Below are 21,918 nucleotides of genomic sequence, written 5' to 3' on the forward strand. Positions count from 1 at the left end.
AGATGATTTTATACAGTTGAGTAGCACATCAATGCGGTGCTTCAAAATAACAACAGTCACGGCACGTTCAGCCCAAGGGTTATGGGCTCTTCCAGAATGTCTTAAACAATGTTATTGATACAATAAAAGAGGGATGGTGTAAATGGGACGATAAAATAAACGCAAAGAAAGACAATTTGTATAATCAAAGAAAGCCCGGCTGTAACTTTTTAAAAGTCGCCTTCTCACTGGGGGATCCTGCGGTAGAATTTAAATGTCGCCACTAAAATGTAAGGTCGGCACTCAAAAGGTAACAGCTTAGCCGATTAATTGATGTTTATGTAAAATGATGTGCAAAACCACATTTATAAAGGATAGGTAAAAGCCTCAGTTACTACTGTGGATGAATGGCGAAAAAACAAAACAAAACAAAACAATTTGCATTAGTCTCTCCCACTCCTGCTATGCAGTTATTGTTGTTAGTGAATATGGTTTACCTTCCGCTATTCTCCATGGAGTCTCAGTCATTCCCAATAAATGGGATCGACTGCTGGGAAGTTTGCTGCGGGCATTTGGGGTCGGACGCCAGTGTTTTAACCACTCAGCTATACACATCCACAATAAAATACAACTACATATATATATAGTCACATGGTCATATACCCGCCCCCAGACTCCATATGAAAGGTGAGCACACCATGCTACGCCAAGATCACACTCAAATTATAACATTAATTTTAGTCACAAAGAACTAAAGGTCTCTGCTATAGAAGAAGTGAACTATGCGTGGCTTGCTGTGTCTAAATCACGGTTCTCCCAAAATCTCTTCTTCACCGGCCTTTTACCTTTCCTAAAAGATAAAATACCGGGTGGATGGAGAGCTTCCGATTACTAGTCGGAGCCAAGTTCGACCTTGTGACCGAGTTCGAGTCATGCAAACAACTATGCAAGTGTCCAAAGCACTGGGGTGCTTGTCATCAGTAACGACAGATACCAGAAGACTTGCTACTGTTTGAGACACGTGCTTCAGGTTGTTTTTTTAAAAAAAGGACAACCCCCGCCTCCTCCTACTCCTGAGGAAAGTCACAGAAGAAAACTCCTAATGACAAAAGGAAAGGCGATCCCTCACACAGCATGAGGCGACAAAGGGTGGTATGAGTAACGAAAGCAAGAAGCACAATGAGGGGGTGAGAGTGGGGTGAGGTGATGACTAATAGAAGTCGAAGGTTTCTATTCAAAAGAAGTTTTTTTTCTGTATGTACTTCACTAATGTCTACATATTTCCTTTTGATGAAACGTCTTTCAATGCTGACCTTAATACAAATTACTCAATTTTTTTTTTCAGCTGATGGATCTAATTTCCTTCTCCCCAAGCTGCCGCCATGCGACCTGCTGAGTTATTACTGAGCAGGCCAGTGGAGCAGGGCTGCTGTAGCTACGTCACCAAGAGACTCGTTACGTCACCGTCGCCATGTTGCTGCGGATATTAGGCTCAGCTGGCGAGCTGGCTGACTGCTGATTAAAAACTTGTGTTGGCATGGATCCCTTTGAATCAGCCTTACTATGTAGATGGAGTTCAATCTACATTCCCCACAAACTTCGTCTGGGCGTCAAGGGCCTTCTGTAGCGTTGACAGTGAAACATGCGGCTGTCTGCCTGAAGTTTTCACATCATGTTGAAACATTTGCCAAACATTATCGTTTATTTTATGAATCCAGTTCAGAAGGCGCAGTAAGAAGGCTGGACAGTCTTTGTATACACAGTATAAAAAAAAAAAAACCCAAGCCAAAAAAAAACAACCAAAAAAAAACCAAACCAACCTAACAAAAAAAAATAAAAATAAAATAAAACAAAAAAAACCAACAACCAAAAAAAATACAAAACAACAAACAAAACACAACAACAACAACAACAAAAACAAAAACAAACAAAAATGATAAATGGGGAAAAATCTCTACCAGGTGTAGGAAGTACTTTCACGATGATGAGTAAGTCTGTAGAGTAGTACAGTTTTCTAAACATCGATTTCACCAAGGCGCAGAGTTAGTAAGTTAACGAGTTGTACGCACAGTAGTCATCGCATAATGACAGTTTCGCATCCCCAGCCTCCAAGCTATCCAAGGTCTAGAAAAACGAATGTTTTTAGCAGATGAGGAGTGAGAGGAAGAAGTGAAGTCTGTGCTCAATAAACCTAAAATGACATCTGTTGCACCCAAGAAGCTCCTCAACCCCGTAACTAGTTTTTCCCTGCTAAATGGGTAGAAACTACGGATTCACTGGGAACGAAAAAAACGAAGGAGGAGTGCATGCAGGGGAAGAATGTTTGAAAGTGAGTTTTCGACCAAAAATTTAGAAGGATTGGGAGAGAAGGAGAAAAATAAAATGGTGTCAGAACGATCGTGAAAGATCGAGAACGTCGACATGTTATACTGATGATCCCGACGGTGGAGTCAATGTCTTGATGGTAGTCCTCCCTAAGCTAATCAGTTCAGGTGCGTTGAATCAAATATCCCCTACCGAGACAACAGCACGAGGTACCTTCAAAACCTTTAAAAAAAATACAGTGTCTGAGTCTGCTTGCTTGACTCTTTACAGACCTAACGGAACTTCTAGATATGTTTCGTGTTGGCATTACAACTGTGTGTAATTCACTCCGTTATGACTTCCACTCTTTGAATGGCGGGTCACTCCTTTTACTATTTCTACAATATTTTTATGCAAATTATATGGACATTGCATTAAAGTGCATCGTTAAGCAACAACACAGCAGCATGATAGGAAACTGATATTATAATGTTAAAAAATTTTAATTTTAGACAATTTAAAAACTAACCCTTCGCTATCCCTCATTTTAGTGCACACAAGTCCACAGTTACTCGGATTCCTACAGCAAGGATCAGAGAAGACAGAAGGAAAAACAGCCATCACATGCGCGGGAAGAGATAACTAACAGATAACATGGGCTGAATTAAGCTATGCACTCGTCTTTTCCGGTTTTCATTTACACATCGCGTTCTACAGCTACAGCCGAGCGAGAGAAGAGAGAAAAAAAAAAAAGGAAGACACGAGTGTACTCCAGCAGTCAACTGTTATCGACAGCAGGCCCACAATGCACTGCTGGTCGTCACCTTGAGTAAAAATATTTGCTCAATTTGTGCAAAACAAATTACAGGAGTTAACAAACACTTAAAACTTCCACACAGCAGACGACAGACCTGTCAGAGCTGCTCACTGCGCGCGTGGACTCGGCTGTTTATCCGTTTTTATAGCCTCTGTAAAGACGAAGCAAAAACCATGGGATCCACTAACGATTCTAAATGTAAAATTAACAAAGACTCCTGGTGACAAATAATGTTTGGTGGAAGGAAGTCCAGCAGAAGTCTTGCAGCAGGTGATGCACACAATGCATCTGCATTTTCCTGATCAATCCACCCATAAATCAACTATGGCACTATCATGCTGCACCCTCCAGCAAAGAGATAACCTTTAGAAAACCTTTACTCTTTGGATTGGGAGATGGGAGAGCTATGCATCCCTCATAAGTTTACAACACACACACGTACGCATGCAAGCAAACAAGCAAAAAAAAAAAAAATTCTAGGACTTCATATCGGGAAAACAGTTTTTAAAGTTGTCGTGGCAAGAAAAATCACGACAAATGGAAGGGCAAAACCTCAAACTGTCCTAATTTTAAGGTTGTCGTGGCAAGTAAAATCATGACTATTTTTTTTTTCTGACAGGATCTGCCTCATCAGGAAAAATCTGACACCGATAAAAGTTTGAACTGACCGGTATTGTATAAAATCGGTGAAATGGGATCATATGTTCTGAAAAGCGCACTACTCGCTACAGGACTAGCGGAGTGCGAATTATTTTTTTTAAAGAAATATTTAATTAACATATGTTCCCAGCTCTTCCGATGACAGAGGCCTTCACAATGTAAAAGTAACCACGCACTATCCTGATGACCCGTGTTGTTGACCCTGACCTGTGCTGGGTGGTATCTGTAGGTATTGTATTTCGAGAACGGAAAGAGTAGTCATCAAGAGCTGGAAAATGGCATCTTGCAATGAGCTTTACCTAACCATTAGAAAAAGACTGTGCATCCTAAAAGTCCTTTGAATTCGCGGTGAGGACAAGCCGTAGGGGTGAGATCTCTATCCAGAGAAAAAAAAGTTACTTCAGTCAGATGAATTCTTGCCCACTGGCGTCGTCCACCCCTTGAGACTGGCATTACTGTCTCCTGTCCCCCATTTACTGAATCCAACCCGTTGTTAAACTATCGAGCATCGCCCCGTTCTACCAACCCCGTGATTGTGACTGCGGACTGTGGTAAACGATCCTGAAGGTTGCGCGCGTGCGGTTGTACAAATGTGTGTCACAGTACTGGTATCTACAAGTCTGCTCTTAAAAACTGGTTCCATATACGGCTTTTAATGACATAGAAGATGCGATATCATGTGGCACATTAAAAAAACCCGAGCTGACTAGCTGATGTTTGGACTTGTGTAAAAGAATATAGTCCATCAGATACGCGGGGAAAGGGAGCGTAGCGGGAGAAGGGGAGAGAAGGGGAGGGTAAGAACACTGTGTTAAAGGAATGTGAGAAAAAGGGGAAAAACCTGTTCGAAAATATCTTTACAGAGGGTAATTAAATAACTGCATGAATGCAAAGAAGGAATTTCTAACTGAAACATAAATAGGAAACTGTTTTTCTTAATACGGGATGTGAAATGGTATGCTTTCATCTGAATTGCTGACTAAAAGACCATTTCAAAATAACAACAACAACAACAACAACAACAACAACAACAACAACAACAACAACAACAACAACAACAACCTATGAGAATGGAACGTATGCCTCCCCACAAACGCATCTCTTACTCTTTATCTGCACTTCGTCAGTCAGCTCTTCATTCATCCGTCTGGTAGCAGATGACAAACGGTTATGCTGGTCCGCCAGAACTGCTCGTGGAGAACGAGTAGACAGACGCAGCGGCTGACCAGGCTCACAACTATGGCCGTGGTGAGAAGGTCCTACATGAAATAATCAGTCCACAACTTTGCGCCTGCAAGTCACTTCTTCCTCTGACCACCTCGGCCTCGACATCCCTCCAAGATACTGTGAAGGACGGGCTCAGTGTAGTGCCGGGTCACGTGGCCGAACTCGACTCGTTTTCATCGTTTAACTGTTGCGAGAAGGTGCTTCTGGTGTAGGGGTGACCATGTCCGTACAATGTTATCGGTTTTAAGCTCAAATTACAAAATCTGGAACACCCTGCTAGGCACTTGTTCTCGAACGCCCGTAGTCTCTTCTCTGTATCGGCAAACACAAGTCCTTACAAAGGAATTCAGGCCACAAAAGAAACAACTTTCTTCCTCTGGACGAATCCCCAACAAATTTTCTTCTTCATCGCTGTTTCCACCACAACCTGGCTCAGGAGTCCAACCACGCCAAGCATTTTCTGTGGTTGTCATTATGATGCCGGTGACCTACATCTGGTTTGCTTTGCAAGGATTCCCGACTCTTTAGGACATGAAAGTTTTCAACACGATAAACACTGCTCGAGCAGGAGGACACAACTGAACACCCACATGCAACCAATCCGAGATTATTCCAACACAAAATGAGTGCTAGCGCAAAGCAATTAGCCAAAAAAAAAAAAAAAAAAAAAAAAAAAAAAAGAAAATAGGGAAAGAAAGGAAAAAAAAAAACAACAACCCCAAAACAAGCAACTCTTGTTGTAATTTTGGTTTAACTAGAAAGTAGGCAAGTCATAAAACAACAACCACCACCAAATAAATAAATTAAATTGCCTAATTTCTTTTTAAACCGGTAATACTTCTCAAGTATACCAAATTGTACTTTTGACTCTTTTTCTCTGGATTATAAATAAAGAACATATGTTGACATTTTAGGAAGGAAAAAATGGGTTTTATTTACTAGAGACCAACATACGGGGAAAAAAAATGCTTGGTTGTAATTTTATCACAAGATCTGCGATTTTACAAAAACATTAACAATTTATATTTCTTCATTATTAAAATCTTCAGTTACACAGTTACTTTTTATGGCAGTGCTCATGCAGACACCCGAGAAAGAATAAGAAAGAGATATGAGGAGAAGGAAAAGAGAGGATTTGATGGAGTAAGTAGCATGAGTGTTGTGAATATTCCACCTTATTAAGTTAGCAGTCGGTTGAAAGCCGCCATGTCCTACAGAGTCAGGAATTCCTGCCAGAGGAGCAATTGGTAAAAAAAAACCAAAACAACTTAATAGCGCTGGCGCTCAAAATTTAAAAAAGAGATGAAATGATGATATCTTCGATAATCATTATCATTACAGCTGAAATAATGAAAAGTGTTTCTTTCTCGCAGCAGGCCGATAGGCATGCGCTCTATGGACATGTCTAGTATAACAGGCTACATAGAAAATATACACATGAATACGCACGCACACAATTTCACGTGCACGAAAATACGCGCACACAAACACACATCCACAAACAACTTCTGATTTCCCTCTTGAGATAACTGAAAGTGGCAGTGGCATTAGACAGCGATGTGATTCTGCTAGGCAGTCCTCTTGAGACTGAAAAAAAAAGGAAAGTGGGAGAGAGAGAGAAAAGGCTGTCTGGGCTTACTAACGGGTTTATTTTTCTTTTGAGGACTAAATTTTGAGTCACACCGAGACACTTGTATGTTGTTGTTGTTGTTGTTGTTGTTGAGCTTGTCTAGCCAGGCTCACCATGCCACTTAACAAACACAAAGCACCCAGTCAAAACGACGGGAAGCTGAAAATGTCATCGTTTCTCTGCTGGAATACAAGATTCAATAACAGTTGAGATCAGAGGTCGGGAAGTCACTGTTTCGTCCATGGCAAACATATATCAATCGATATTGGGGCCAAATGTAGATGGAATCATCAAGAGACTGCTGCGATCTAGTCATAAGAGAGGAAGAAATTGTATTAAAAACGTGATTGTCAGACGCTGATGGACGGTCAATAAACCGTTATGGTGGCAGGGAGAAGCGACCGGTGGGCGACACGAAATTAGAAAGACGTACATGAAAAATAAAAAGTCCACCAGTTCCTTCAGTGACGACGCAATAAAAAGTACTGGCCCGTTCAATGGGTACCCAAGTAACAAACACAATGAATAACAAACTAACAAAATGCATAAATTGCAGAAAGCTGCCTCCCTCAAGCTTGTACGCGTAGGGACACAACTCCATTACTTATTGGTATTACCACAACAGCAGCCAGACAATTTCGGGGAAAAAAAACATGTGTATCATTGCAAACAAACAGTACGTGGCTAAATCCACTATTTGGATAATTTCAATATTTTTACTATACTGCGATGACTGTAGTGACAAAATAATTATTATCTAGAATAGTTCAAATATTTGAATGTTACACTTATATCCCTGCTTAATAATAATAACAACAACAACAACACAACAACAACAACAACAACAACAACAACAACAACAACACCACCACCAACACCACCACAGTGAGTTTGTACAGCGCATATCTCAGTCCTGTGGACAGGCTCATGAGGCTTTAAACACAAAACCACAGACAGACTGAGACAGACGCACGCAACATATCATGCAAAATTGTTGTCTAGAGAATGCCAGATAATATCAATGATATCTAACAAGAAGCTGCTCCAGCGTGCGCAAATCATTTGAAAATGTGATGCAGGCTGCAAGTGTTCCTGTCCACACGCCACATCTTCAGTCATAGAATGATGATTTTTAGGCTGCTCACTGGGTTGCCTGCAGAATGCCCATTTACGAAAACCGAAATGAGTTCACAAGCCATCAGAAGAGAAGCAGTATAAATTCACCGATATAATAGTGCCAAGGCGTTCAATTGTTCGTCAGCTTTCACAGATAATATTCTTAATAATAATAAAAAAACAACAATAATTTATATCGCGCATTTCCACAGATTATCTCACAGCGCTTTACAGAAATCATAGACTAAATCATCAACTACCATGCACCCACATTCGCATATAGCAGACACGCTCACTACTACAACACACACTCATACACACAGTACATTACACAAACACTCGTTATGCACGCTCATGGTCAGGTCGGGGTCACAGTGGTCGTCGTTCTGAAAAGATGAAAAGACTTAAAGGTGGTAAGAGCATCAGTGACAAAGGCTGACGGATAATCCGTTTTAAGTTGATGGGGTTTGGTAGGAGAAAGACCTCTGGCCATATCTTATGATGAGCACAGGATACAAATATAATGCGCGTAGTTCAGATATACAAAGACAGTATTAATCTTTCAGACTTTACAAAGCCTTCACCGCCTCTTATCTCATTAATTCCTCGTTGTCGAGTCTGATTATCAAAAGAAAGCGTGAAAAGAGTTTACGAGCATTATACATACAACAACGACAACCTTATTTGAAAGATACCAAACTCAAAAACTAGAAACTCCAATAAAACATCTTTTCTACATTTTATAGTTAATACTTATTTAAATTTCGACATTGAAAAAAGAGGGCATATTAACTTTCTGCGCCAGATACTGGAAAAACAGCCTACATCCCAATATTTTTTTTAATTGGTCACGCAACGGTGACATAAAAACGAAGGAGCAACATGCATTTTTTTTTTAAAAAGCTTTCTGTTGTTCAGCAGCAGTATAGTTCTGGCTTCATTGTTACCGAGAAACTTTAATGTCCAGGCAATTATCGTAAAACTTTTAAAGTAAAAAACACTAATTGTCCAATTACTGTCTGAAATGTTGTAAGCAAACAGCAACTGAGCGAAGTGTTTCACACGCAGAATGCTAATGAGCCATCCAACTCTTACTCAGAAGCCGCCCATGTCCTCAGGCCTGTGCTCATCTCTCATAAATCAAACATGAGCGCCTTGTCATCCCCCGACACTTTTAAAGGAAGCAGCAGAACTTTATGGGATCGCATGCGACAATTTATTCAGATATTTCCACTGTGTCTTCCATTTAACAACTTAAACAAAAGTTGTAAAACTGTTTACCGCACCTCTCTCTCTCTTGCCATCAGCAAAATCCTTGTCGCCAGCGTTTAACACGTGGAAGAGATTGACCGTAAGTAACGGGCATTATTCTACATCGGACCTTCAGGGAATTGTCCTGTGTAAGGGTAATGTTATGGACTGAACGAACAACAGATGAAAACAAGCAATTTCTCCGCTACTCGCAGCAGCCCCGATGTCAATCAATATGTGTGGGTAAGTGGGGTGGAGGAGGAGGTGTCGCCGAGGACAGGGTGGGACGGACGGGTGTAATGCGTGGGTCAGACCTGACCCTGTGATCAGCGGAGTGGCACGGTGCTGCACAGCTACGGCGTGCGTCATGATAATGAACCCCGCGGGGCTACATGCGCCACCCTAAGTGTATGTTATGGACAGATGTCGATACGTATCTTGCACACGGGAAATCTGTGTGCTATCTCACCTACAACTTTTCGCTCAATGGCTGCCTGCACCATATGCTGATAACGATCGTCAATTGGCGGCACAATGCAAACTGCCCAAATTTTGGGAGGGCTTCAGGATAGTCCGTATCCCTAAAATCTCTGTAACCTCACAGATCGCAAGAGCCCGCAGAGAAAACATCGATAAGATCAAACTGAAACTACTCCGCTTCTACACTGAAATATGTTTTAAAAGCCTTCACGAAGTCCTGCGAAAATACAACGCTGTTTTCAAGACCGATGAACTGAAGCTATGTGACAAAGAACACGAGAAAAAAGTAAAGTGACTGAATGATGGTTGGCATCTCACTCTGAACATCTCTCACCCCTAACCCCCACTCGATTCTCTCTCTCTGTTTCTGGGGTGAAAGATGTTCACACGCGCGAGACCACACACACAGAGGTACAAAGAGAGAAGGAAGGGAAGGAAAGAATGAGGAACACACATTTGCTAATACTACGTACTCCGAAAACTTCGGTCATGTAAGTGACATTCGTCAATCCAACATCCATTTAGAACTTCAAGAGTGGCATCGTCTGGCATGGAATACATGCAAAGCGTTGTGCCCCCGTTGAAAATATGTTTTCATATCACCGACACCGTAATTTTACATGACATTTTGTGTGTGTGTGACTGTGTGTGTGTGTGGAGAAGGCGGAGAGACGGAGTTACATACAAAGTACAGACATACGGACGGCAAAAAGTGAAGATTATCTGTGGAATCTTATCGCGCGCCTAGCATGTAACAACCAAACATAGTAACGGCATAACACTAGAGTGACGTGGCACTAGCGGGATTTTTCGTCTCGCGCTCATTACAAATGCAAAGCGCGTGCTTCGCAACAGGCTGTTACATAAACGACCTCACACATCACGCTACAATTTACAGAGTGCTTATTTTGACTAGCTATCGATATTTGTTAAAACAACATCGAAGCAATTATCGGTACGGTCTTAACAAATGTGTATGTTCCTTCCCTCACACTTCTGTTTCTTTCCCATCTCGTTCTAACCATGCATTCTCCCCCCTCCCACCCAAAAAAACCCAACAACAACAACAAACAAACAAACAAACAAACAAACAAACAAACAAACAAACAAACAAATCAGCATAGTCCCTTTTAAACTTTAGTGCATTGTTTAGCCATGAAATCTCGACGGGACGCTCTACCACCGTACCTGTGTTTAACAAAGGTCAGTTCAAGTTTTCCATTTTTTTCCTTTACATTTTCATTTAAACAGTTGAAATAGTCGAAATTCGTTTAGTGTGTCCTGCTTTCTTGTTCCCGCTAACTGCTAGGTTTTCATTTGCCTCTCAGCAGACTCGCTTCTCACTTGATATCGCAATTTATTTTATAGCATGAGTGCCGCTGCTGCTTTGGTTTTGATCTTTGATGTGGTCCTTCCAAACGATATCTTCTGAAAATTTCGTAATTTCATGTCTGGCATGATTAGGTGCCTCTTACTTTATCTTCTCGCTAAATTTTATCGTCACGCTTATGCACACTGCCGAATTACAAACACTTTTGGTATTAGTCTGGTTCTTGGTCCAGCCATGTTTCCAATCCTATATCTCCGAAAAGAAGACTGACCACTAAACCTGTATTTCAAACTATATGCCACTGTTTCTCTGCCCAAATGTCACATTCATCGACAACCTCTTGCACAGTTAAAATGGTTTGCGTCTTCAGGAGGGAAAGTGTGTGGCACAAATAACTGTCTTTACAAGACCGACCTAGTCGTTGGCATAAGGGGACAAGGGATTAAATTTTGTTCAAATAAGCTCTTTGATCAATGGTATAGGCATTTTTGCTGTTAGCAGTAATTTATCTTATAATCAAACCGGCATGTCATCTAGCTTGCTGCATTAATTACATTTGCAAATACTTCACAATTACAAAACAACTTTTAAGTCTGACAGAACTCTGAAACACAAAAGAAAGAAAAGACATTTCCAATACATCTTCTTAACACAATAATACGGCAGGTCTAACACCCACACACCCCAGCCCTCCCACATACAAACAGAAATGTGAGAGCTACGAAGGGTTTGTTTTGTCGGTCCGCTCAAATACTAGAGTTCAGCTAAAAATAAAATGCTGTTTTCTTAACAGCTGGCCTTCCTGTTATTGCTGAATGTTTGTGCAACGATCGCAACAGGTATTTGGATCCTTACCACCACATTAACAACTTTTTTTTCCATGTTGTAGCACAGCTACAACCTCTGCTCGGTGTCCCGGGCGACGCAGCAGTCTTGTGTTCAACGTCGGTGAGGCTGGAGCCCTAACCGCGATCCTCAGGGAGGTACACGTATGTTCAACTCCGACAAACAGCTTGTGAACATGCCTTGAACTCGATTTTTTTTTTTCTTTTTGGCATGTCTTTTTTTCTTTCCCTTAATAAAGTTGACTCATTTTAAAATTACCGTGTGATCTACGGAAACTGTTCAAAGTCACTAAGTTCATTTATTTTTTTTCTGACATTTTTGGCGCAGCTGAACTTGAGAGCCTGTGACTACCACTTGTGAAATGTCAGTCTGCGGAGGATGTGAGCGGCTACAGGACTACCGTGGGAAGGCAGCAGACTGAAGGTCACTGGCGTGTGTGTTCACAGACAACACTAGCATGGTCAGGTTGGGGGCTGGAAGGCGATAATTAGCTTTTTCTGCTGTGCACGCACTAGTTGTCTCTTCAAAAGGCGATGAGATGGAAAGGCAGCAGAGAAAGAGGGAGGTGCAAGATGGGGACACTATTTATTTCGGTTGCCGCGCGTTACCAATATTTTCGAGAGGTCCGCAAGGCATTGGAATGAATATAAGTAAACGGGCCTCAGAGGCAAGAGACTATGACAGGCATGACAGTGAAAGAAGGGAATAAAAATAATAGTGCTCAAAATATTGTATAATTGAAATCTTTGACGTGCACCCAAGGATTGACAAATTACAATTATGTTATTGACCACGGGCCTGATTCATTCTTCTTTTCTTGTTGTAAGCTAATCTACGCCAAGAACAGGGCACAGACACGAGCAAGAAAATGGGATGCGAAGTAAAAAAAAAAAAAAAAAAAAAGCAAATGTGCTGCACATAGATCCTACCTGGTTATTTTTTTCAGAATGGAGGCCAATATTACACAGACATAAATGGTTTACGGAACATTCCAAATTCCAGTATGTCGAAGTCATGACAAACACAAGCCGCCATCAAACGACCAGATGCCATCAACAGGCTGTCTTCCGCTTGCACACAGGACATGGACTGCATACAGACATGTGACGGACCCACAGACCCCTGAACATGTCCTGCAGCTCTGCCCACTACACAGACAGACACGGACAGAGCTGCGGTATCACAGATCGACACTGGAAGAAAAACTCTAGGGCACCAAAGAAAACACGGAAAACATCCTTTGAAAAACTGTTAAGAAAGACAGGCAAAGTAACAACAACAACAACAAATGAAAAAAGAAGTCAGGAAGTCAAGAGAAAAAAAAAATCAATTAAAGTCGGCACTGACATTAATAGGGGAAACTTGGCCATCGGTTGCATAATGATGGAGGCGTGCCATAACGATAAAAGATAATACTTTATTAAAATAAAGCAGTTCACTGAACACATTCGATCAAGAGTTTGAAATATTTACATCTTCGTTAATTCGACTGTTCAGAATGAACAGAGTAAAGAGCATCCTAGTTCATGCAGTACAAATTATTTGCAATGCGAGATAAACATCGATCTGCGATCATAAATATCTGCAATAAGAATCAACACATCACGCGAGTTGTCTGCTTCTCTTTTTCCAATAAAACTGATGAAAAGGTTGAAAACACGACAAAATCAAGAACTACAAGGATTTTTTCCCGCTGACGTTTGTGTTTTCAAGAATATCTTAATAATGATCTTGATATAAACTATCACAAATAAAGAGACATGCAATGCGAATTTTCACAGGCCTCATCTTCCGCGCGCGCGAGAGGTGAGGTAAGAGGGCGGGTACACAACGAACGAGCGCCAGAATCACGTGAGAGTGTTATCACGAGAATGAGGTTTGACTAGTAAACAAACTTTGCCTTGCTTACCTTCTTGCTGAAGACAGAGGTATGCTCCTCTACGATCTGTGAAGAGACCCAGGTGAAATTTGTCTGCTTGTAAAGAGGACCGCTCACCAACGGGCTCTTCTTCTGAGTTCACTCCCTCTGCACACAAGAAAAAGTCACATTATACAACAAAGAAAGACGAGCAAGCAAGTATTTAAGAAGTAATAACTATATCCAACAAGAAGGCAAAGAAACAGATCAGACTTCAGGAATGTATGGCATTCACTGTGTTTTCTAATGGTCGTCATTTTTAACACAACAAGGAATGCACATAATCGAAACTAAATGGTAACAATTTCTATTTTAAAGTGCACACGCTATAATCGCAACACTCAGTATCGACTTTCAACATCTTGGAAAGACGGAAATGACAAGTAAAAATATTGGGCACTAATTTCACCAACCATGTAGAAGTTAAGGGCTGTTGTATAAACAACTAAACGATCAACGCATCAGCTGTGACACGATTAAGCGAAGAACGACGAACGGGAACCGAAGGAGAAGGGATGGGGAAAAAAATAAAGGATTAAACAAGTATGGCAGTAACTCGGATACTTTCTTATTTACTCCTATCTTTATGGCATCTATTAAATGTTTTCCGCACTGAGATACCAGCTTAATTAAGCAAGTTTTATTTACTCCAAATAAAATCTTCTAAGGTTCTAAACTGCCATGTTTGGACCTTCACTAGTGGTGGTTCTGCTAATAGTTAAAGTATGTCTCACATGGATAATCCATAGTGAAGCAAGCAAACCACAGGTAAATATAAACGCAGAGAGAGAGAGAGAGTGTGTAAAAATAAAAAAATAAAAATCATCGCTGTTATGGATGCTACACATCAAAGCGCCTCGGATTCAATGGATTAAAAAGATTAACTGTGACGAGCGCGCGCATTCTCTCCATGACATTTTCTCATCCAGCTGTCTGACAAGCTCCCCCCCCCCTTCACACCGTTGACTAGTTTTGAAAGTCGGCTTCCAAAAAACTCCGGTGACCTAGGTAAACATGTAGGTAAGAGTTCGATCGATAGAAGAGCAACAAAACTGGAGGTAAATAATACGTTCTAAAAATATTCGTGCTGCTTTGGCAACACTGCGGATCACCTGAAATTTGCGCTCCAGCGTTCACACCGCAGCCTTTCCTAAAATTAGCTTTTATGGTAAATTTTACCGACTTGTTTTCGCCAACAATGATCATATATTTTCTAAAGATTTCATCTCAAGATATCTGTTTACCGGTTTTTCGGAGCTATATCTTCTACACACAGACACTCACACTCTCTCAAACAGCCTTTCCTAAAATTAGCTTTTATGGTAAATTTTACGGACTTGTTTTTTGAGCAATGATCATACATCCTGCAAAGACTTCATCTTAAGATTTCAGAGTTATATCTTTCACAAATATTGTGAGAACATCTTACAATAATATAGTTAAGTTACTACAGTAATCTACGAAGGAGAATGCTTTTGGCTTGATACAGCTTCCCGTTTAAAAGTTCTGGTGGACAGTCGCGAATAAAGAGTGTTCAAACCGTTCTTCCGCTGCTGATGAGCTCTTCAAATCATTAATCCACATGATGCCATAAACTAAGTAGTCGAATGTTTAGGTTTGCTTGTTATGACCAGCGTTCATTCCTCTAGTAAACAATGTGTTGCGAAACGGACGAAGTTGCCCCGAGGACCGCCCAGGCAGACGTCCATGCAATTTTCTCTTGTACAAACACCCACGACAGGAAGAACCACATTGCTTGTTTGCTGAGTAAATCAACTTGCATGCGTCTACACAGCAGAAAGATCCACATTTTATCACAAGCACACTTTGTTCAGAGAAGATTGCCCGTGGAAAATAACGAGGGGAAAAGTGAATTATCAACTTACATACAGCGCGGCACATTAGCTGCTCATTGGCCATTACAGGCTCCCCGAGTGGCAAAGTCAGAATCCCAAAACTTTGTTTTGTTGCTTTAGTAACAGAGACCTCGAAGCTAAGCCGAGCATGGTGGCACAGCAGGCTGGCATCAGAGTGGAGGGCGATGGGTGAGTAGGAAGCGAGAGTGAGCGGCAGAAAACTACCTGTTGGGTGTACAAAATAAAATTTTCAAAAAGCATAGGTTGTGACCCAGGCGCCCGGCCTGGCCCTGCCTGCTCGGCCTGCTGAGCAACTGCAGCAACTACAGCTGTGCATCGATTCCGTCCTCAGCGTTTGGCCAGCTGACGAGCCCGCCGTCAAGAGTAAACTTAGCATTGTCTCTCTCTCTTTCACGACAGACCACGTGTGTGGTGGGGTGGGATGGTGTGTGTGAGGGTGGGGAGGGATGGTGTGTGTGAGTGGGTGGGGTGGGGGAGGGATGGTTTGTGTATGTGTGAGGCGGTGGGGGAGGGCGGAGGAGAGTAATCGATCCTGTTTACAAAATATCACTGAACAAACTTTGATAATGTTTTATTAATCACAGCTTGCAGAGACAAGGCTGTTCTAAAAAAAGAATCAGTCGTTAGACCATCAACGCTTTTTCTCCGCTGAAAGAAAAATACACAGGACTATCTGTGTTATGGGCTCAAAGATCAAAGGGCAGTAGGGACATCACCGATCGCTTTAGTGAAGATAGGGGAGATAAACATAGTGGTGTAAAGGTCAGGCGCCTCTGTCTCTCTCACTCAGACAAACAGGCTCCGAAACCCTACTCACAAATTCTACAAAATTCCCGTTGAGAATGGAGTATCATTTGTTTAGAATTGGACAGAATGGATTTCCATAGTTCTCAATCAGAAACACTTTTCTTCATTATAATATATTGTTATGTGGTTAAGGTATCAGCTGACACAAGACAAGACGACTTACAGATTATCGAGTTATGATAAGACGAGTGAGAAGAAAGGTGTGTCATCTTAAAGCTAGTGTAAACTTTTTTCTGTAAAATATTCTCCGTTTCTAAACGAATTCGTTGTATATATAACACACGGACATTTGCATTCATATTTTTAGAAAAGATGGCATCAAAAACAATTTAAAATGTATCTTACCTAGAAGGAATTCAACAGAGAAAAATACTGGCATTTTGGCAAGGGTTTTGTATTATTTCTGAATGTCCACCTTAACAAATACAAGATATAAAAGAAAAACAATACTAGCTTATTAATATTAGTTTATTCAGTCCAACAAGTCATCATGAAATTTTTTTTTCCGCTAAAGATTGTCTCATCTGGTAAATTCGATGGTGATAATTTTTTTTTACATCTGACAGTGCCGGATTTTGGCCAGACATGAACGGCGGGCGGCGTCCGAGCTAGCGATGCCATTCCACGTTCTTCAAGTTTTAAGCTGCATTTTAGCAATAATAACAACAGCAAAAACTAACTACAGCATTTTCTGGATCAAAACCACACAGTTTAAAATTGACTGTAAACATCTTAAAGGAATTTTTAAAATAATACTCCTATTACCGGTCTTTTCTAACTGGAAATGAGGCATCCAGGACCTGTGTAACCGCCATGATTCAATTACAGCAGAACCTGGAGCTGGAGCCAAATGCACCTAACACCCCACTGCTTAGAAAAACTACTTATAACAGAGAGGAGAGCATTCTAGAAGGAAACACTTGACAGACAGGAGAATTCTAGGAGAAAACAGATAAGTATCTACACAAAAGACTCTCTCACTAATGCCACAAGGCATGACTTAAGGAGTGCTGGACTAGTTCAAGAGGTCTGAAAATGAGGTACTGGTTTTTCTGTCACTTGTTTCTGACAATTTAAAAATAATGTTTGGAGTAATGTGCACTTTTCTTTGCAGGCAAGACAATATACACTTTTGCTGATACGTTATACTATAAGGTCTTTAATGTTTTTTTTAAGAGAAAAAAAGAACTACTATCTTTTTCCCAACACTAATGCACTAATGGCATTGGTAACAATCTGCAGTAGAATAGTTCTTGTGCCTAAAACTGGATCATCGGTTATTAATATACGAATGTTTAACTTTACAACGTCTTAGCAGCGGACAATTGGGAAAGGGAAAACAACATCCACATTTTTTATTACTTGCATACTTAAGATAAATATAGCTGCAGGATTAAAAAAATCATATAATTACTGTCATATCTCACAGCTACTCTATACTCCTAGAGACAGGGTTTAACACAGCCAATGATGTCAAATTAATGTAATCAGTTTTTTCTTACCACCTCTTTTTGTTCCCTGTGGTCTACTCTTCTAAACCAGTTTTGTCTGTTAATTTAGATGGATTTTATTTTCCAAACCAGTAAAAAAAAATCTTGACCCTAAAGAACATTTATAAGTGGCAAATGTACACACTTCCACAGCAAGTACAAACCACCACCACCCACAAAAACAAACAAAAAACAAACCCAAAAACCTTAGCCATCATCGTATCATCAACACGCCATCCTCGAAAAATAGCAACCGCCTTCTCTTTCACCACCACCACCACCACCCATCACCATCATTACCGCCGCCGACACCACCGCAACTAATCTCGCAAAGCTCGAGCAAGACAGGATGACGTCTGCTGCAGTGTGGCGAGACATCCGCGGTGAACCACCAGGCGGCGAGTTGCTGTCTCATCCCATCAGTAAGCTGCAGGGCTTAACGACAGCCAAATACTCTCATGTTCTTGCGAGGGCATGCTATCCCGAGACCTCCTGTTGTCCTGTTAACAATAAACTCGTTCCCTCCCAGTGACCTTTCAGTCTAAATTCAGGTTTTTCTGCGCTTGCGACAGCATACCAACTTTGGGAGTGGGATGGGGGAAATCATTAGCAACCACGTAGTTCACGCCGAAATATGCATCATCTGTTTGCCAAGGAAACGTGTTCGGAACTATTTTTGGAAGGACCACCATAGTTTCCACTACTACAAGCCAAACGAGGAATAAGCACCGTATTTGTGTAATGAGGGACCTAGAAGAACTACTAAAAAAAGAAAAAAAAATCTTATGCACAAATGAATTCTTCTTACAACTGAGACGATGGCTGCTAGACTCTTCTAGAGAAAGGAAAACGGTGGCAAAGGCATCAGCTGGCATTATTAAGGGAGATATTTTAGCTCTTATTGCCAGCTTATTTTCCCCCAGAAGCTTCACGAAACTGCCGTGAAACGCTGATATTACGAGCGCAAATCGTAACTTTTAACGTTTGCGTGGACAGGAGAATACAAGAGAAGGAAGAAAAAAGAACGAGGTTACTGAGATGAAAGAGATTAGGAAGTAAAGACGGAGGGAGAGAGCTAAAGAAATAATGAATAAATCTACAATAGAAATGAGGAATGTGGAAGACAACGACAAAAACGAGGGATTCTTTTTCTTTAAAAGGAGGACATTAAGACGAAGTAAGCATCTCTATTTAAAGCATAGAGTCAAAAATAAATAAATAAATAAAAAATAAACAAAACAAACAAACAAAAAAAACCAACAACAACAAAACCGAGATGTATGTGTTTAGAGTTATCACAGGATGCGGAATAAATGTCTGCATTTAAACTACTAAAGGTTCATGATGCAACATAAAGAGCAGAATGGTTGGAGTGAGCTAGCTCGTCAACAAGTTTACGATCGCTGTCAGCTAACATTCTGTACTGAATATTATGCAAACATTTCGCGAAGAAAAATTTCCACTGTGTCATCGTCATTTTTTGGGAGGGAGGGCGGAGGAGGGTAGGGGTGTGTGTGTGGATTGGGGGGAGTGGGTAGAGTTCTATTAAGAAAGACATAGCAATAGGAGTCGAGTTTCCCTAACACGTGATCACGCGTCGCTTGAGTGATATCAGTGATCATCTTGAGCTCGAGAGCCGCAGCTGTTGATTAAATCAGAAGATAATAAAGAGAAAATAAAGGATGTACACAGGTTTGGCGCTGTCTAGAATACAGCAAACACACTGCCACTCACTGGAGTCGTCTTCTGCATCTCGACATCTTCCTGCACCAACTCGCTTCTAGCACCTGATCACAAGAAGTAATGCGTTTCAGACAGGCCTAAAATAAACTCTGAAAAATTTAATTTGGCGAAAGGATGAGGACGTCAAGAACTCACAGTGCACCCCGTCAACTTATCTGGTACTTTACTGGAGTTAAGGGACAAAGTCAGAATTCGCAAGCCGTTCTTTACGAAGAAGAGAGAAAGATAAACAAAGGGGAGGGCGAAAGATAGATAGAAAAAACTAGTCAATCCTATGCAGCACACAGCAGACGTCAGTCTAGTATTGCTTCACCAACATTGAATTGAACCGACTGTCTAATCACACTTCTCTTAACATGCTCTCTGCGAGGCTTCATGAGTTTACGAGAAAAGAGTTTCGCAAAACCATCTCTTCCAGCTCCATCCAGAATACAGATTCCTTGGACTGAGATACATCCACCCCTGGGCTAGGGCTATTGAAACCCTGCTCAAAACTGATGTAGCTTGTATAGTTGCATAAAGTACAGGCTATTGTGGCCAGAACCGTCTTGACCCTGCGCCTCACAGCAACAGTCGCATCCAACAGAACGAGGCGACCTCACCCTCCTACTGGACTGACTTGACACCCAGTAACTATAACTTATTTAACCACTACACAAATATTTTCACTGCGACTGTTTTTTATGTACCTCTCTCTCTGTAGAGTAGGGAGTTAGATAAAGAAGAGAGAGAAAACAATAAGAGCTGTCTACTCGTGGATACATAATGAAAGGACAAAGGTCAGGTGAATCAGTGCAATCTCATTAACTTCGTGTTCACGTTAGGCTTCGTATAAGCCAGAGAAAGCTTTATGAAAGCTGTATGATACATGCATTATGTGCAATTATTGTTTCATGGGGATTTCACAGGGTGTTTGTAGTATGGTGGTCTGGTATGCAGCAGGCCCACACCGTCTGTATTGCCGATGAAGGGCTGAGCAATAAAGTCGGCGCAGTGTGCAACTTTACAGCATAACAGTCAACAGGTCTTAGCCAGGTATCTTGGTTTTAGTACTTTATGACTGTTAGAAGGAAGAAAAAAGCTATTCTCTTGCCCGTGTCTTCTAAGTGAGAAAGAAGAGATGAGAGAGAGCGGGGGAGAGAAAGACAATGACAATTTCTTTTATTCGATAGGCTCGTGCCTATAACCGATGTTGGGAGAGTGGGTGGGGAATCAAGTACAAATTACATAAATAAAGTGCACTTAAATAATGCATAAATATAGTTACAACATACATTTATTTGTAATTGATTTGTTCTCCCTGAACTCTAGGGCTTTATAGAGAAAGTAGGCAACATTTTGGATTAATTTTAGAGAGAAAAACAGAGAGAACTAGCTAGTCCTATTCATCACACAGCTGATACTGTAAGGTGTAGTAAGGTGTATTTCTGTTGTGTGTATTTCTGTGTTGTATATGTGAGTGAGAGAATGAGACGGAAAGTGATATAAGACTACCTCAATTATTCAGAGTACAACTATGTGCGTGATATCAGTCAAGAAAACTAAGACCACTAAAAAATACAGGACTGGCTTATAGGGCTTGGGACTAGAGGCACCACTGGAAGAGCATCCACTCAATTAGCGACAACACACACAGACACACTCCTAAAAAACAAAAACAAAACAACAAAGCCGAATCAGACTGAGGGATGACATTTCAACTACGCAAGTGACGAAGGCTTGAGCTGAAGGGGAACAGACGAGCGAGGAAACTGTCTTGGTGAGGTGAGTTCTCACAGAAACAGCATATGAGGCTACTTGTATACAGCAAGACGAAGGCCAAGAGTTGCTCCACATAGAAATGCTTTTGTTCTCACTTTCCTCCCTCTCCCTCGAAGGAATCTTCGCTAATTTTTCATCCTACTTTTTTTCTAAATAAACGGAAACATTTTCTGGTGATAAACATAAGTAACAACATCAAGGACACGACAACCCGTTTCGTCTCCCACTGTCTCACCTCCTCGTAGGCGTATGTGCTGCGATACCCAGGGTATACATTACCGACTTAAAGCCACTTCAGTTTACAGGTTCGACATTTCACCTTTAGAAATCGCTTGGGGCACGCATGTCAAACTAAGGGTCCCCCGAGGGCCACTAATTAAAGTCAGTTAATAAAAAAATTATTGTAGAATATTTGTATTACTTTAACTTAGAAATACAATGTGCAATACAAATGGTTTAGCGGCTAGCCACATTCATGAACGCAAAGTAATGAAGTAGTTTAAGCAAAAGAAATAAAATCAATTTTAAACGGCAACATAGACTTGTATGGAACTGCAACAACTACATCATACAAAAATTACCACAGTTCAAAATTTATTCACTATTTTTAGTGTTTTGTCCTGATGCGTGACAGCTCATTTTAATGACAGTTTTAATTTGAATGACAATTTTTGCTCTGTCT

At 41.0% G+C, this 21,918-nt stretch overlaps 1 protein-coding gene across 2 annotated transcripts in view; it reads right to left on the minus strand.

Annotated features, from left to right (window-relative positions):
- The window catches only part of LOC112560574 (gem-associated protein 5-like), a 74,024-nt gene that overhangs the window by 17,136 nt on the left and 34,970 nt on the right, over positions 1-21,918 (minus strand). For both annotated transcript variants that reach the window (XM_025232501.1, XM_025232500.1), the window contains exon 18: positions 13,550-13,666. In XM_025232501.1, coding sequence (XP_025088286.1) covers positions 13,550-13,666 — 117 coding nt within the window. The remainder of the gene's footprint in view (positions 1-13,549; positions 13,667-21,918) is intronic.

The sequence above is a fragment of the Pomacea canaliculata genome, linkage group LG3, assembly GCF_003073045.1.
Source record: "Pomacea canaliculata isolate SZHN2017 linkage group LG3, ASM307304v1, whole genome shotgun sequence".
NCBI classification, from domain to species: Eukaryota; Metazoa; Mollusca; class Gastropoda; order Architaenioglossa; family Ampullariidae; genus Pomacea; species Pomacea canaliculata.